Source organism: Ipomoea nil, unplaced genomic scaffold, assembly GCF_001879475.1.
Source record: "Ipomoea nil cultivar Tokyo-kokei standard unplaced genomic scaffold, Asagao_1.1 scaffold0222, whole genome shotgun sequence".
In the NCBI taxonomy this organism is placed as follows: domain Eukaryota; kingdom Viridiplantae; phylum Streptophyta; class Magnoliopsida; order Solanales; family Convolvulaceae; genus Ipomoea; species Ipomoea nil.
In genome coordinates, this window is record NW_017616650.1 from 1,108,173 (window position 1) to 1,123,799 (window position 15,627).

Consider the following 15,627-nt stretch of genomic DNA (forward strand, 5'->3'; position numbering starts at 1 on the left):
CTCTGACAGAGATTCGCGTCATCCGTCTAATCCGGCTCAGTTATGTCAGTTATAATCTCCTCCGCGATCATCGCCTAGATATTTGCCTTTGCTGGGCTATATAAAGGCCCTTTACAGTTGATGCAAATCGCAACATTCTCCACTTCGCGAAGGTACGTCGCTATGAGCTATAGGGACGGTGATCGCCGCTGGTCCATTCGTAACAAGGAGCATGCTCGTCTGGAGCAACTGAGGCAGAAAAGGTTGGCTAACGGAGGTCGTTTGGTGGGCGACTCGGCCTCAGACCCCATCGTGGTGCTTCTAGACATGCTGGACCTGATGTGCAGGGAACCCATTGACGTGGAGACGGAATCTGGGGTGGAGATGGAGCCGGTGGTGGAAGATCCCGAACCAATGGCGGAAGAGAAGTGGGAGGCTCCTCCCCTCTTCGGTGTGGCCATGTCGCCAAGCGCTCTGGAGAGACCTTTGCAAATGATCGATGACGGGAAGCCTGCCGTGTATCTGAACGAAATGCCTGAGCCTGAGCCGAGTCCTCTGCCTTTCCGTTCTCAATACCTCCTGGAAGGTCCTCCGACCGCTAACCCGTCGACAGAGAAAGAAGCCAAGCCTTGACTTGTTTTTTTTTTTTTTTTTTTTTTTTTTTTTTTTTTTTTTTTGTAATTTGCATCAGCCGAGTGTTGGGCCTTGTAATCTTCGTATTAATTAAATAAATTGTGTGTTTTTCTGTCCAACCCCACATCTCCTTAGTATTTGGTCGTCCGACCTCTGGTCTATGGGACTGATTCCTAGCCTTGCTATGGCGAGACCCTCCTGGTGAGGGAGTCGCCGAGTTTGATTGCCGACCTGGTTACGGGAGTCTCTTCGTGAACTCGGCTGATATCATTCGATGAGCCGGGTTCTACCGGGTCATTCTAGAAGCTTTCAGCTCGTATCACACGGGCCCAGAGGCCATGGCCCACTACGGGCTTCCGGCTTAGCAGGCCGGGTCACTTGACGTTCGACCCTAGCCTAGGGCAGACGCGCCGTCTGTGGGCTAACCTAGGCCTGAACCGTCGCCTCGCCTTTTGAGGCATTAAATGCGGCGTCCCTTCACGTCTCGTCACCTCCTCTTCCCCCAACGAGAAGGTGGCACGTGGCCGTCCTTTGAAATTCCTCCCCTTTAAATAGCCATTTCGTCTCTCCTTCCCTTTTCTTCTCCAGTCTTTCTTCTCAGCTTCAACTTTGAGCTTCTCCGGCCACTCAATATTTCCTCCGATCTCTCTCCTGACTTAGGTAATGTCTTCTTCCTCACATTCTTCTTCTTCTCGTCGTTACTCGGTCGATAACCTTGAGACGACATCTCCCTCTTCGTCTTCTCCTTCTTCGTCTTCTTCTTCTCCTCCCCGTCGTATGGAACTTCCGGCGGACATTCCATCGACGTCCTCTCTTCGTCGTATGGAACTTCCGACGGACGTTCCATCGACATCTTCTCTTCCACCGACCCCTTCTTCTTCGGGGGCGGTTACTCCGCTGAGCCCCGCTCCTCTAACGACGGTGGTGGCTCTGCCGGGTGGCGTCGGACGGCCGCGGGGCAAGTTCGATTCCATCGTCCGCCCTTCCGGGTCACCATCCGTTGTCAATGCGGTGGACCTGGAAATGGCCCGATACCTTCTTGGGCCTTCTGCCGTAGTCCTCGCCCCGGAGGGCCGGCAAATTCACGACCCCCCGAGGGTTATGTCGGTATTCATTTACACTCGGTTGCTTTTGGCTTCCGGGTTCCCCCGTGTCCTTTTCTTTCCCTTTTTTACCACCATTACAACTTAGTTCCGGGCCAACTAGTGCCCAATTCTCACCGACTCCTCACTTGCTTCGTCAACCTCTGCCATTGGTGGTTGTGCGAGCTCGACCTAGACCTGTTCCGGTATCTTTTTACCGTGAACAAGGTCGGCTCGCACTCGCCGGGCTTCGTTCAAGTCGCCGCTCGCCCGGGGCGGCAGCTTTTCGAGGGGCTGTCCGATTCCATTAGGGACTGGAAGCTCCTTTATTTCTTCGTCCGCCCTGCTTTTTCTTCCTTCACCTTTCCGACCTTGTGGCCGGCCGCTCTATTCAAGCCTTGTTCTCGACGTGCCGTTCCTTCTGATGATGCGGTCCTGGGCGGCGAGTTCTTGAAGGGCTTTTGGCCATACTCTGTCAAGTACTGGTCCCGAGTCCGGGCCATGGCTAAGCGTGGCTTGCTACCGGAGGGTGCGGCCACCGTAGGTAGTCTTCGTTACCCCTCGTTCCTCTTCTTTTCTTATCTTGCCACATTCCGACTCGGAATACTTCATGGTTTTTCCCCCCTTTCTGCAGGTCCGTACGATTCCGACTCCTCCAGCTCCGACGAAGCGGTTGAGCTGACTCCCGAGATGGCGGATAGAGCTGAAAAGATGAGGCGTCGGCTGACCCAGCGCACTTCCGGCACTGCTGCTGCCTCTTCATCCCAACCGTCTCCTGCTCCCAGGCCGATTCCTCCACCACCTCGAAATGTGGTGGATTTGACTCCGTCGCCAGTGGTGTCGCCCACTCGGCAGCCTCCTCCTCCTCAGACAGAGAGCCCCAGCTCTAAGCGCCCGGCCGGTCAAACTGATGAGCCGGCTCAAAAAAGAATCCGGCTGTGCCATGAGGTAGAGGAGGATGCCCAGATCTGGATGGGCACCTCCTCCGTCCGTAAGTGGTGTGCTAATGTCCTCCTGCCTAAGGACGTGGAGGCGACTCATGCTCTGGGGGACGCGTACATCATCGAGGCCTCGCTGCGCCAGTCGTACCGCGTAAGTGTTTCCCATCTAATTCCTCTCATTCGTTCTTTCCTTTTATTATCTGACTCGTGGTCATTTCGCAGAACCTCACCTTCCAAATGAAGATGAGTAAGCGGCTGCAGAACTACAGGACCGAAATGCGGTCTATGGTCCTCAAGCTGCGCTAGACGGAGGAGGCCTTTTTGGAAGAGCAGGCGAAGCACCTCAAGGCGGTGGAGGTGCACAATTCCGAGATGCTGAGGGTCACCCGTCAGTGGGAGGAAGAGCGGGACAAGGTGGCGACGATTGCTGCGACCTCTGTCGAAGAATACAAGAAGTCGGCTGCTTTCGAGGCGGAGGTGAAGGCGGCGATAGAGGCTCGCCAGAAAGAAATTGCTAAGGAGTGGCTGTCGACGCCGGATGGTGACGAGTTCCTCCTGGACCTGGGCGAGCGTGACTATCGCCTCGGCTTTCGCGAGGCGCAGACAGAGATCCATTCTGCCTTGCTGGTCCGAGACTCCTCTTTCACTCCCGAGAGCTGGGGCCTCAAGCCCGTAATAGATGCTCTTCCGGCGACTGAAGGACAGTCGGCGACTGTGAACTCGGCGGCTCTTCCGGCAGCCTCTGATCCGACGACTCTTCCCTCAGCAACACTTCCTGAGCTCACCGAGTCCTCTCTTCAGGCCGAGGACCCTTCTTCTGTTCCCCTGACTGGACCAACGGCAGGGGCTCAAGTCGAAGGGATTGACGTCGACACCCCCTCCCTAGTAGTTTAGGGCTATCCTGTTTGGGATAGTCTCTTTTGTAAAGGCTGGCCTCCTTTTCGGGCCTTTTTTTAATAGAATTACCATTTTTTCTTCTCTTTCGTATTATCTTGAGCTTGAGGCTTTCTCTTCAACCCTGTTTCCTTAACTGCTCGCCGAGTCCCTCGGTCGAGGTGATTCCTTATGAATTTTTCACGAAAACGACTAAGGGTCCGGGCCCTTGTTTTCTAACTTCTTCTCGCCGAGTCCCTCAGACGAGGCGACTCCTTAGGCTTTTATTTTCTTAGAAACGTTTCAGGGTCAGTGCACCATTGTTTCTTTATATACTCGCCGAGTCCCTCAGTCGAGGCGACTCTTTAGGCTTTTTCTTTCTCAGAAACATTTAGGGTCAGTGCCCCGTTGTTTCTTTAAATACTCGCCGAGTCCCTCAGTCGAGGCGACTCCTCTTGGCTTTTTCACGGAAACGACTAAGGGTCTGGGCCCTTGTTTCCTAACTCCTTCTTGCCGAGTCCCTCAGTCGAGGCGACTCTTTAGGCTTTTTCTTTCTCAGAAACGTTTAGGGCAGTGCCCCGTTGTTTCTTTAAATACTCGCTGAGTCCCTCAGTCGAGGCGACTCCTCTTGATTTTTTCACGGAAACGACTAAGGGTCTGGGCCCTTGTTTCCTAACTCTTTCTTGCCGAGTCCCTCAGTCGAGGCGACTCTTTAGGCTTTTTCTTTCTCAGAAACGTTTAGGGTCAGTGCCCCGTTGTTTCTTTAAATACTCTCCGAGTCCCTCAATCGAGGCGACTCCTCTTGGCTTTTTCACGGGAACGACTAAGGGTCTGGGCCCTTGTTTCCTAACTCTTTCTTGCCGAGTCCCTCAGTCAAGGCGACTCTTTAGGCTTTTTCTTTCTCAGAAACGTTTAGGGTCAGTGCCCCGTTGTTTCTTTAAATACTCGCCGAGTCCCTCAGTCGAGGCGACTCCTCTTGGTTTTTTCACGGAAACGACTAAGGGTCTGGGCCCTTGTTTCCTAACTCTTTCTTGCCGAGTCCCTCAGTCGAGGCGACTCTTTAGGCTTTTTCTTTCTCAGAAACGTTTAGGGTCAGTGCCCCGTTGTTTCTTTAAATACTCGCCGAGTCCCTCAATCGAGGCGACTCTTCTTGGCTTTTTCACGGAAACGACTAAGGGTCTGGGCCCTTGTTTCCTAACTCTTTCTCGCCGAGTCCCTCAGTCGAGGCGACTCCTTAGGCTTTTAGTTTCTTAGAAACGTTTTAGGGTCAGTGCCCCATTGTTTCTTTATATACTCGCCGAGTCCCTGGAGTGGTCAACCGTAACTCGTACTTTTATTCAAGTCTTTCAGGACCCGCGGACCCATACATGCTTTGTCCCTTTCTATTGATAAAACTTCTTCAGGTGGATGACGTTCCAAATTCGATCCACGGGCTTGCCCTCCATGGTTTCTAGTTTGTAGGTCCCCGCTTGGACAATCGCGGCGATGCGGTATGGTCCCTCCCACTTGATCGCAAGCTTACCCCCTTCTATGGGCTGACTGTCCTGTCGATCCCGTAGCACGAGGTCGCCGACCTGGAAGGCTCGCGGACGAATCTGCCGATCGCGATATCTTTTCACCGCCTGTTGGTATTCAGCCATTCGCGCACTCGCGGCTTCCCTCTTTTCTTCTAAGAAATTTTTCTCAATTCGAAGACTCTCTTCGTTCTCCGTGTCTGAATAGGTACGGACCCGGTGAGTGGGCTCGACCACCTCAATTGGAACCTTGGCCTCAAAGCCATACGCGAGGGAGAACGGACTCTCTCCCGTTGCTCGTCGTTGAGTGGTGCGATAAGCCCATAGGACTCGGTCAAGCTCATCCGCCCAATTCCCTCGAATGTCTTCCAATTTCTTCCGAATTCCATCCACTAGCGTTCGGTTCATATTCTCGACGTGCCCATTGGCTTGTGGGTATGCTACCGACACCTTAGTGTGGCGAATTTCATGTCGGCGGCAGAAGTCGGTGAATGCCTGGCAATCGAACTGTCGTCCGTTGTCGCTAACGATGTGCTCGGGCAGGCCGAAGTGGCAAATTACCCTTTTCCATAAAAAGCGTCGGCATTGGTACTCGGTGATTGTGGCCAGTGGTTCCGCCTCGACCCACTTGGTGAAGTAGTCGATAGCTACGACACAGAACTTCAAACCTCCGAGGCCGACTGGCAATAGGCCCAGCAAATCAATCCCCCACTTGGCAAATGGGATAGCGGTGGTGACCGGCGTGTAAAAAGTAGCTGGCCGAGTATCTTTCTTGGCGAATGCCTGGCAAACGCCGCACTTGGATATCTATTCAATACAGTCTCGCATCATGGTGGGCCAATAATATCCTTGGACAACTAACTTCCGAGCGAGTGTGTGGGCACCCTGGTGCGCGGCACAGATGCCTCTATAGGCTTCGTCTATTATTTTCTCGGCCTCGGGCCTGAGCAAACATCTTAACAAAGGTCCTCCGAACGACCGTTTATATAGTTGCCCATCAACGATCTGGAAAGAGGGGGCCTTTCGTCGAACCTTCGCGGCGACTCCTGGGTCTTCCGGTAACTCGCCTTTTTCTACGAATCGCCGGATGTCCTCTATCCAGAACATCTCGGGATTTTTCTCTCGGTCCCATTCCTCGCCAGTCACTTGCTGGACCCTTAGCGGTGCTTCTTCGATGCTTGGTCGGCTTAGCTCCTCTTTCTGACAGATTTTTGCCAGGTGGTCCGGTACTCCTTCCAAGGCAATCTTGGACAATATGTCAGCTTCTATGTTATCCGTTCGAGATATATACTCTATTTCGTAGGCTCCGAACTCTTTTAGCATCTCAACCGCGCGTTCTCTATATAGAGTCATCCGGGCATTCTTTGCCTCGCATGTGCCTGAGATCTGCCCGACTACTAACTTAGAGTCAGTCTTGATTCGTAACCTCTCGACCCCTAAGGCCCTGGCGAGTCGGAGGCCGTTTAACACAGCTTCGTACTCGGCCTCGTTGTTGGAGGCTTGGAACAGATAGCTCAGGGCATAATACAGTCGGAACCCTTCGGGGGTGATGAGCACAACACCTCCTCCGCAGTGCTGTCGACTCGAGGCTCCGTCCGCATGCATTTCCCACCATTCGCCTAGGCAGCTCTCCACGGCGCGTTCCTTTTCTTCCTCACTCGCGGTGCATTCGACCAAGAAATCGGCCAAGGCCTGACCCTTCACGGAAGGCCGGGGCTGGTATTCAATCCCATATTGGGTTAGTTCTACGGCCCATTTTACCAGGCGGCCGGACGACGATGGGTTTCGCAAAACACTTCCGAGAGGTTGGTCTGTCAAAACTCGGACGGTGTGAGCTTGGAAGTAGGGCGCCAACTTGCGCACGGTAATCACCAACGCGTATACAATTTTTTCCAAGGCGGTATACCTTGACTCGGCAGCCTTTAGAGACCGGCTTACGTAGTAAACCGGGTGCTGGACTCGCTCTTCCTCTCGGACCAATACCGAACTCACCGCCTTGCGAGAGGCGGCTAAGTACAGAAACAAGGGCTCGCCCTCCTGGGGGGTAGACAATACCGGGGGTGTCGAGAGGTATTGTTTCAATTCTTCAAACGACTGCTGGCACTCTGGGGTCCAAGCGAATCCTTCCTTCTTCTTCATGGCTTCGACGAAGGGCACGGTCTTATCTGCCGCCTTGCTTAGGAAGCGGCTAAGGGCGGCCAATCGGCTGGTCAGCCGTTGCAGGTCTTTTATAGTGCTGGGAGGCTGTATGTCGACGATGGCCTGTACTTTCTCAGGGTTAGGCTCGATACCTCGCTTGGTGACCATGTAACCCAGGAACTTTCCACCTTGCACGACGAACGCACATTTCTTAGGGTTCAGCCGGAGGTTGTACCTTAACATTACCTTGAAGCAGTCGGCCAAGTCCTCTGCGTGTTTGCTCTCCTCTCGGCTCTTGACGAGCATGTCGTCGACGTACGCGGCCATCGATTTTCCCAGCAGGTGCTGAAACAATCGGGCCACCATTCGGGTATACGTGGCTCCGGCGTTCTTGAGCCCAAACGGCATGACTCGGTAACAATAAACTCCGTCCGGTGTCAGAAACGCGGTCTTTTCTTCGTCCGCCGAGTGCATGAATATCTGATGATACCCCCTAAAGGCGTCCATAAAGCTCAACAGCGCCGACCCCGCCGTCTCGTCGACCAGTTGATCGATCCGCGGTAAGGGAAACGGATCTTTTGGGCAGGCCTTATTAAGGTCGGTATAGTCCACGCATATCCGCCACGCCAGGGGCTTGGGTACAAGGACCACATTCGCCAACCACTCTGGGTACTTAACTTCGCGGACATGTCCGGCTGCGAGTAGCGTGCTCACTTCCTTCTTCACAAATTCTCTTCGGTCGTTGGCCAGGTATCGCTTCTTCTGCACAACCGGATCGATGCCCGGGATCCACAGCGAGTCTGTGCGATATGATCGATCGGTCGACGCCTGGCATGTCCTCCGGGCACCAGGCGAAGATCATCTGGTGTTCCGGAGCACCTTTATAATTTCTTCCTTTACTTCCTCGGGGAGGCCGACTCCAATTCGGACTCGTCGGTCCGGCTGCGTGGAGTCGATCTCGACTTCTTCCAACTCGACGGCAGGCTCCGGACGTGGTATTATTGTCCTTTTTGGGGGCCTCTCGGTGATCTCATGGACCTGTATCTCGCGCTTGCCCATCCCCTTACATGCCTGTAGGTAGCAGTCGCGAGCGACCTTACGGTCACAGCGCACCGTGCCTATTCCGTTTGGCGTGCAGAATTTTAAAGCAAAGATGCTCAATTGAAATCAACGCTCCAAGATCCTCGAGACTCGATCGGCCGAGTATAGCGTTATGTGAACAGGCCAGATTCACCACAATGAACTTCATGCTGAGTCTCTGTACGTCTGGGTAACTGCCGATCTCAACTGGAAGTGTGATCGATCCTTCCGCCTCCACCGAGTCCCCTGTGAAACCGGCGAGGGGAGTTTTGACAGGACTCAGCTGTTCCCGAGTCATTCCCATTTTGATGAAGGTTTCTAGGTACAGCACATTGACGCTGCTTCCGGTGTCCACCAGGATTCGTCGGACGACAACGCCATTGATGTCCATAGCTATAACCAGGCATCTCGATGCGGTGTTTCACCGGCTGGTAAATCTCGGTCGGTAAACACAATGGGCTCTCGACACCCTTTTTAGGTTCTCCTCGCGCCCGTACACCGTTCCAACGTATAATTGGCGGGCCCAGGCTTTTCGGGTGTTTGTTGAGTCACCACCTTCCGGCCCGCCGACTATCATGTTGATAACCGGCTTCTGACGCCACTGACCTCCTCCTCCTCGGGAGTCGACTGCTTGCCTCGACTATTTTCGGCAACGGCGGCGGGATCCTCATCCCCTCGATTGACCGATCTTCGCCTCCACTGATTAGGAGGCGGGGTTCCTTGCTGAATGATACCCTCCTATGATCTTCTTCAGGTAGAAGCATTCCTCTGTGCTGTGAGTATAAGATTTATGATAACGACAATACTTAGAGGTCTTACCCATTTCTTCGTTCGTCGGGCGATTCAGTCGGTCGGCGGAGGCAGAGGCGGGGCGACCGTTTGTATCTCATGGACCGGACGTTCGGGAATCGGCCGATAAGCGTGGACGACGGGTCTGTCGTATGGCCGTCTGACCTCGGGTCGCCGAGTCACGTCCGGGCGCCTTTCTTTGGTTTCCGCTTGCGTCCTCTTCCCGCTGGCGGATCCGCCGACTTCGCGCTGTCGCTTGTACTTCATAGCCTGCTCTGTGTTGGCCCTCTTGTTGGCCATATGAATGGCCTCTGCATAGGTGGCCAGACGATTGTCCCTCAGGTCTCGGTACAGCTGGCCGGACCGCAGCGACTCGATGAAGAAGGTGAGCGCCGTCTAGTCCTCGACCTCTTCTATGGACTGGATTTCTTTCTGCCAGCGGGCCAGATAGGTTTTCAAGGACTCGCCTTCGTCTTGACGAATGTCAGCCAAGTGTGTTAGGTCCTTTTGTGGCTTGATATTAGCGGCGTAAGTGGCTCATGAAGCGGTCTGCCAGCTCTTCAAAGTTGTGAATCGATCCCGAGGGCTGTGCCACTAGCCACCTTTGTGCTGACCCTTTCAACGTGAGCAAGAAGGCGAGGCACATGACCGGATCTCGTACCCCCAAAACCTGCATCTTAGCCTGGTAGCTCAGCAAATGCTCCCGGGAATCGCCGGTTCCATCGAACGTGGCCTGCTCCGGGAACTTGAAATCACCAGGTATTTTAAAAGCCATAACCTCATCCGAGAAGGGTAAGGCGGTCAGTAACGTACGTCCTGGGGACTTGGTTTTCCCCTCCATCTGTTCTTTCAGATTTCGCACTTCTTGCACTAAGTTCGCCACTTCGACCCTCTCCCGGGTGCGATTTCCTGTGGATTCCGTGCTCTCGCCGATTTCAGACTCAGCCGGTTGGTTGGGGTTGCGTGGAGGTTGCTCCACGCGACGAGTCTCAGTCCTGGCTCTTTTGGTACGGTTCTTCTCTCGTGCAGCTTGTCGATGGCGAGCGGCTAACGGGGCATGACTGAGTTCCATCCGACCCAATCGTTCTCTTGCCGACCGACGCCCAACGCTGGGACCCAGCCGAGAATGAACGGACTGTACCGGTTGGCTTTCGGCCCGTCGGCTCTGTTGCTGGTTGTCGGGCCTATGAAGCGGCTGTAACTCGTGTTGCGGCTGGCGAGTGATGGACTGTTCTCTCACTCCTAGGCTTGCTTCGGCACAAGCGCGTCCGATTGCACGCAGCTCTAGGGTGAGCAGCACTTGGGGCAATTGTTGGTTTATCGGTGGTGTCGGCGGCGGTGTTGTCTCGTTTTCCCGGCTCCGGGCATTTCTCCGATTCAGCTGGCTTCTCAGGTCTGCTTCCCGTCCATTGTTATGACGGCTCGATTGTTCTTCACTTCCTGCCATGTCTAGAACTTTTCTAATTCGACTGGGATTCTAATCGTTGTTCCTCGGACTCGCCTCACTCAAGAGGACACGTGACTCTTAGTTTCGATCCCCACAGACGATGCCAGTGATGGTTTTAGGGTTTTCGGGCCCAAGGAGGTCCAACACAACCTTCGGCTGGTGGGTGCACCTTTCGATAAAGTGTATGTCTATTTCGGAGATTATGCTAGTACTCGGAACTCTTTTGGTATTCTCCCCTCTTTGGGTGTTCAATTGTCCCCCTTTTACAAGAATGGAGGAGCCTTTATATAGTGGCTCCCCTCTACCGACTTGAAGGCCTTTGATGGCCGACTTCATGGCTAATTAAGATACGGAGCCGTTGGATGCCATTACTCGGTCGACCAACGGCTCTCCCAGGCTTGTAACGGCCTGACCGTGTCCGGCTTTCAATGTCTCAACGGCTCCCTTTTAAACGAGCCTCTTCAATGCTCTCAACGGCTCCTTGAGCCGACTCCTTGTCTCGGCCTAAGCTCCTACTGGACTCCTCTTGGCAGCTCGGAACTGGGCCCCATGCTTAGGCCTGGGCCGACTCCCAGACTCGGCCCAATTGTTCTTCGGGCTCCTCTCGACGCTGGCCCACTTCTCCTATCTATTTTCTTTGGGCCCCTATACCTTGGGCCGGGGTCCTCACCCATCAATAATAATAATAATAATAATAATAATAATAATAATAATAATAATAATAATAATAATAATAACAATAACAATAATAATAACAATAATAATAATAATAACAATAATAATAATAACAATAATAATAATAATAATAATAATAATCTATATCTATATATATATAAAAGCAACAAGATTTCAGCCAATCAAATGGCTCCATTTTCCCGCCCACTAAAAACTACACCATTTTAGAGGTCAAATTTTTTTATTTTATTTTTCCTCAAATCTAGCTAATGTCCCGCCTGTTTTCAACTTAAATTTGTATTCCAAATCAAAATATTAGATTTACGTGTGATTGTAGGCTAATATTTAGGATGTTGGCCTATTCTAGAGTTTGTAGATATATGGTCTCTTGATAGTTTGCGTGTCTTCTAAGTCTTTAGGGGTATGGGATGACTGTGATGTCTATACATTTTTTAATATAATAATATGTAAAGGTTATCATCTCTGCGGCTATATATACATACAGATTGAGACATGTTCTACCACCAATCGAAGAGTAAAGGAAACGAAATAGAATTCAAGTTCCAGTAAGCGATCCCGCCCACTAAAGCGATTGTAATTCCAGTAAGCAACTCTACAGGATGTCTGGCCAGGGCCAATTCATTGTTGGTGCAAACCTCCATCCACAGCTAACTACCAAGGCTATTAGGCTCCGTTGTGTAAGGAACTATGTTGTCACTGAAAGAAAGGGAGAAAACAACATAAGAAGTCAAGAATGTGTATTTCATGATCAAGAGGTGTGTTATTCCTACATTAGCTACTTCAATTTTTTTTTCTCTCCCTCTTTAACTGTTTCTAGGTTGTTCTAACTATGTGGTTTGGGTTGTTTTGAAATGTAGGGTGTGTTTATCCACGTACACATACCTAAGGACATTGTTTGCAAATACAAGAATGAATTCAAGGAGGGGAATGTTTATGGGATTAGGAATTTCCTTTGTATTACTAACTTTTTCAAATACAAAACAAGCACTTTGCGTTATATGATCAAGTTTAAGCATGACACCATTGTGAAGCACTATAAGCGTATCACTTTCCCTAAAACTCTGTTTCGGTTCAAGACTTTCCCTGCCATACTTTCAAAACAAGATGTTGATGAGAAAGTGTTGATGGGTAAGGGTTTGATAATCAAAACTTTACTCTTGAAATTGTTTGTTTAAAATAATCAAACAAAAGTTTGACATACTGTGTTATTAACGTAGTCCTATGTTTTTAGATGTGATTGGTCGAATTGTTGAGATTTATTCCCCACTAGAGAAGGTAATATGTGGCAGAAAAACTAGGCTCATAGACTTTGTGCTTGAAGATATGAGGTAATTTTTGTTTCTCTATTTTGGTTCTATATATTACAAGAACTTACAGCTATATTACAAGCTAAATATATGTTTTCCAATTATGTGTGCAGTAAAAATTAGATTAAGTGCACACTTTGGGATGACCATGTGGATCAACTTATTCCTTATTTCAATACAAATGTTGCTGATCCAGTGGTACTTTTGATCCAACTCTGCAGGGCAAAGTTTATGGACAGTAAGTTACACTAGCTCTTTATTGCACACATAATTCCTTTACTTATTTAATCTTTTATGTTTGCCAGATGGTGAAGTGCGCATTTGTAGCTCTTTTGATGCAACTCAGTTGTTTTTCTCTCACCCCTGTAAGGAGTTTGTTGCACTGAAGAGGCAGGTCAGTGTACCTATAAAATCTTTCCAAATTTTATCTTTGTTTTTTAATTAATCACTAAATGTTCTGTTGTTGTGTTCTTTTAGTAGCTTCACAGCTGACTCTACCCCATTGAGGTGTATTGATTCCTCATCTATGCTTGGTGTTGGTTTTCCTACTGGTGGTGGTCCTTCTAAGCAAGTGGTGGTCAGTTCTATTGAGGAGATTTACAGCAAAAAACATGTAATCTTTGGTTTTATCGTTATAATCTATTTTTGTGTCTATGTATTTATCTAAACTGTAAAATTAGGTTATTATATATTGCATAAATTATTTATGTTTCTGTTTCTATGTTTATGTTTCTGTTTCTATTTCTATGATTTATGTTTCTGTTTCTATTTATAATTCTATTTATGTTTCTAGGTCAGTGTACTCATGTAAAATGAACTATGTTTCTGTTTCTATTTCTATTTCATAAATTATTTGGTTATTAGATTTCTATTTCTGCTTCCACAATATATATAGATTTCTGCTTTACATGTGAAAACATATATCTATTAAACTTTTATGAATTCTATTTGTTTGAATTATTTTCTGCAAACAAATGTAATGCATTTAAAACCTAAAAAAAAAACTTAAAAAAAAAAACAAATCCAGAGACAGGTTGTAGTCTACTGACTGCCTGCATTAAAGGAATAAGAAAGAATAATAAGATAGTACTTGCAGATTTCATATTGTTATGATAAGAAATAAGAATAAGAAAATGGCTTGATGGTAAAGATCTAGAGTTCAAATGTTATAACCTATGATTTTATCCTTATATAATCTATTTATGTTTGGTTATAGTTACGTAAACTATAAAATAGGTAACTGTAGATGGAAGATTTTAACAATTTTTTAGTTTAACATATATGCCTTCGAGTAACTATAGGTTTATTGTGTTTTCCTGACCAGTTGGGGGAGTATTGGGTAGCCGGTCGAATTGTTGGTGTTGAGAGTCTATGTGATTGGTACTATATTTCTTGCAAGACTAATTCTTGCAAGAAAAAGCTCTCTGAAAGTGGTGGAATGCTCTATTGTGCTGGGTGTAAGAACTATTGGCAAGAAGGAGTTGTGAGGTATAGACTGATAGTTCGTGTTGCGGATGATACTGGAGATGCTCCTATGCTTATATGGGATCGTGAATGTGCTGAATTGGTTGGTATGGTAGCTGGTGATTTAAAGGATAGCTATCCTGGGGTATGTAATTTTTTATTAAAATCTTCTTAGTTGATTTTTTATGCTAAAATCTTTACACGTTAGGTCTACTTTAATTTTCCTAGGGTAATAACTCTATTCCACCGGAGCTAGGACGTTTACGTGGGATGTCTATGCTATTCCGCATAGCTATGAAGAAGGACGCAAGTAGATAATTATTTCTCTGCGTTCACTGTGCTCAGTCTTTGTAGGGATGAGGCAGTGCTTACACAGCACTGCTCAGGTTTGTTAGGTTGCAGCCAATCTGAGATGGTGTCAACTGAGATAGGTGGTTCTTTGGATGTTGGGAAAAGCTGTGAGGTACATATCTGAAATAGAAGCTGAATTTATTTGTAATTTACAAACATTTAGTACCTAATTGTTAAGGATGTTTTTTTCAACTTGCAGGTGTTTGTGAGTGATGATGAAGACTGTGTTGTGGTGGATGGTGTGTCTGAAGACTTTGAGCACACTACAAGAAAAATGCACATAGACAACACTAGAAAGACAACAGTTTTTAAGAAAAGTGTTGTCTTTTGTATAAAAGACAACAGTTTGGTCCAAAACCGTTGTCTTTGATGCAACACTTTTGTCAAAGACAACGGTTTTTACTTAACCGTTGTTGTAAGTGTGTTGTCTTTGTGCATTTTGTGAAAAGACAACACCACAACGACAACGGTTTTTTAAACCGTTGTCTATGTGCGTTTTTTTTTTTTTAAAAGACAACGGTTTTTTTACCGTTGTCGTTGGTGTGTTGTCTTTAAGCGCACTGGAATACACAACACTAGAAAGACAACGGTTTTTTTAAAACCGTTGTCTTTGTGCGCTCTTTTTTTAAAAAGACAACGGTTTTATTTAACCATTGTCATTGGTGTGTTGTCTTTAAGTGTACTCGAATACACAACACTACAAAGACAACGGTTTTTAAAAACCGTTGTCTTTGCACGCTCTTTTTTATTTAAAGGACAACGGTTTTTTTACCGTTGTTGTTGGTGTGTTGTCTTTAAGCGCACTAGAATACACAACACTACAAAGACAACGGTTTTTTAAAACCGTTGTCGTTGCGCGTTCTTTATTTGTTTAAGACAACGGTTTTATTTAACCGTTGTCTTTAAAATATAAAAAAGATGTTAACATCTTATGTATGAATGTGCAACATCTGGTATATAACTGGGTTGCTTCTGTGTTAGGATGCCCGCAGGAAAAATAGAACCTGAGACCTCTAACATAATAAACTCTAAACCCACCAAGCTACACCAACACTTATATATTTAAGCGTAACATCTAGGATATAACCAGTTTGCTTCTGTGTTGTCTCTGAGAACAAAGACAATGATTGTATAAAATAGGTTAAAGATGCTACCAGGAAGGATAGAACCCAAAACCTCTAACATAACAAACAAAACTAAACCCACCAAACCACACCAACCTTTGTTTACTAAAGTGTTACACCTTATCTTTACTTATAATTTTGGGCTGGCAGCTTTGACCTCCGGGCATTTGAACAAAGAAAGAATACAATTCAAAAGTTAATTTAATAA

At 48.1% G+C, this 15,627-nt stretch overlaps 1 protein-coding gene across 1 annotated transcript; it reads left to right on the forward strand.

The window, feature by feature from the left end:
- Positions 1-11,772: 11,772 nt before the first annotated feature.
- On the forward strand, positions 11,773-14,534 carry LOC109193875 (the record flags this gene model as incomplete). Its single annotated transcript, XM_019344703.1, has 9 exons — positions 11,773-11,928; positions 12,031-12,301; positions 12,405-12,501; positions 12,702-12,718; positions 12,786-12,874; positions 13,805-14,089; positions 14,173-14,254; positions 14,340-14,407; positions 14,495-14,534. Coding segments are annotated over exons 1-9 (1,105 nt in total), but the record flags the coding sequence as incomplete, so codon positions are not given.
- Between the last annotated feature and the right edge of the window lie 1,093 nt (positions 14,535-15,627).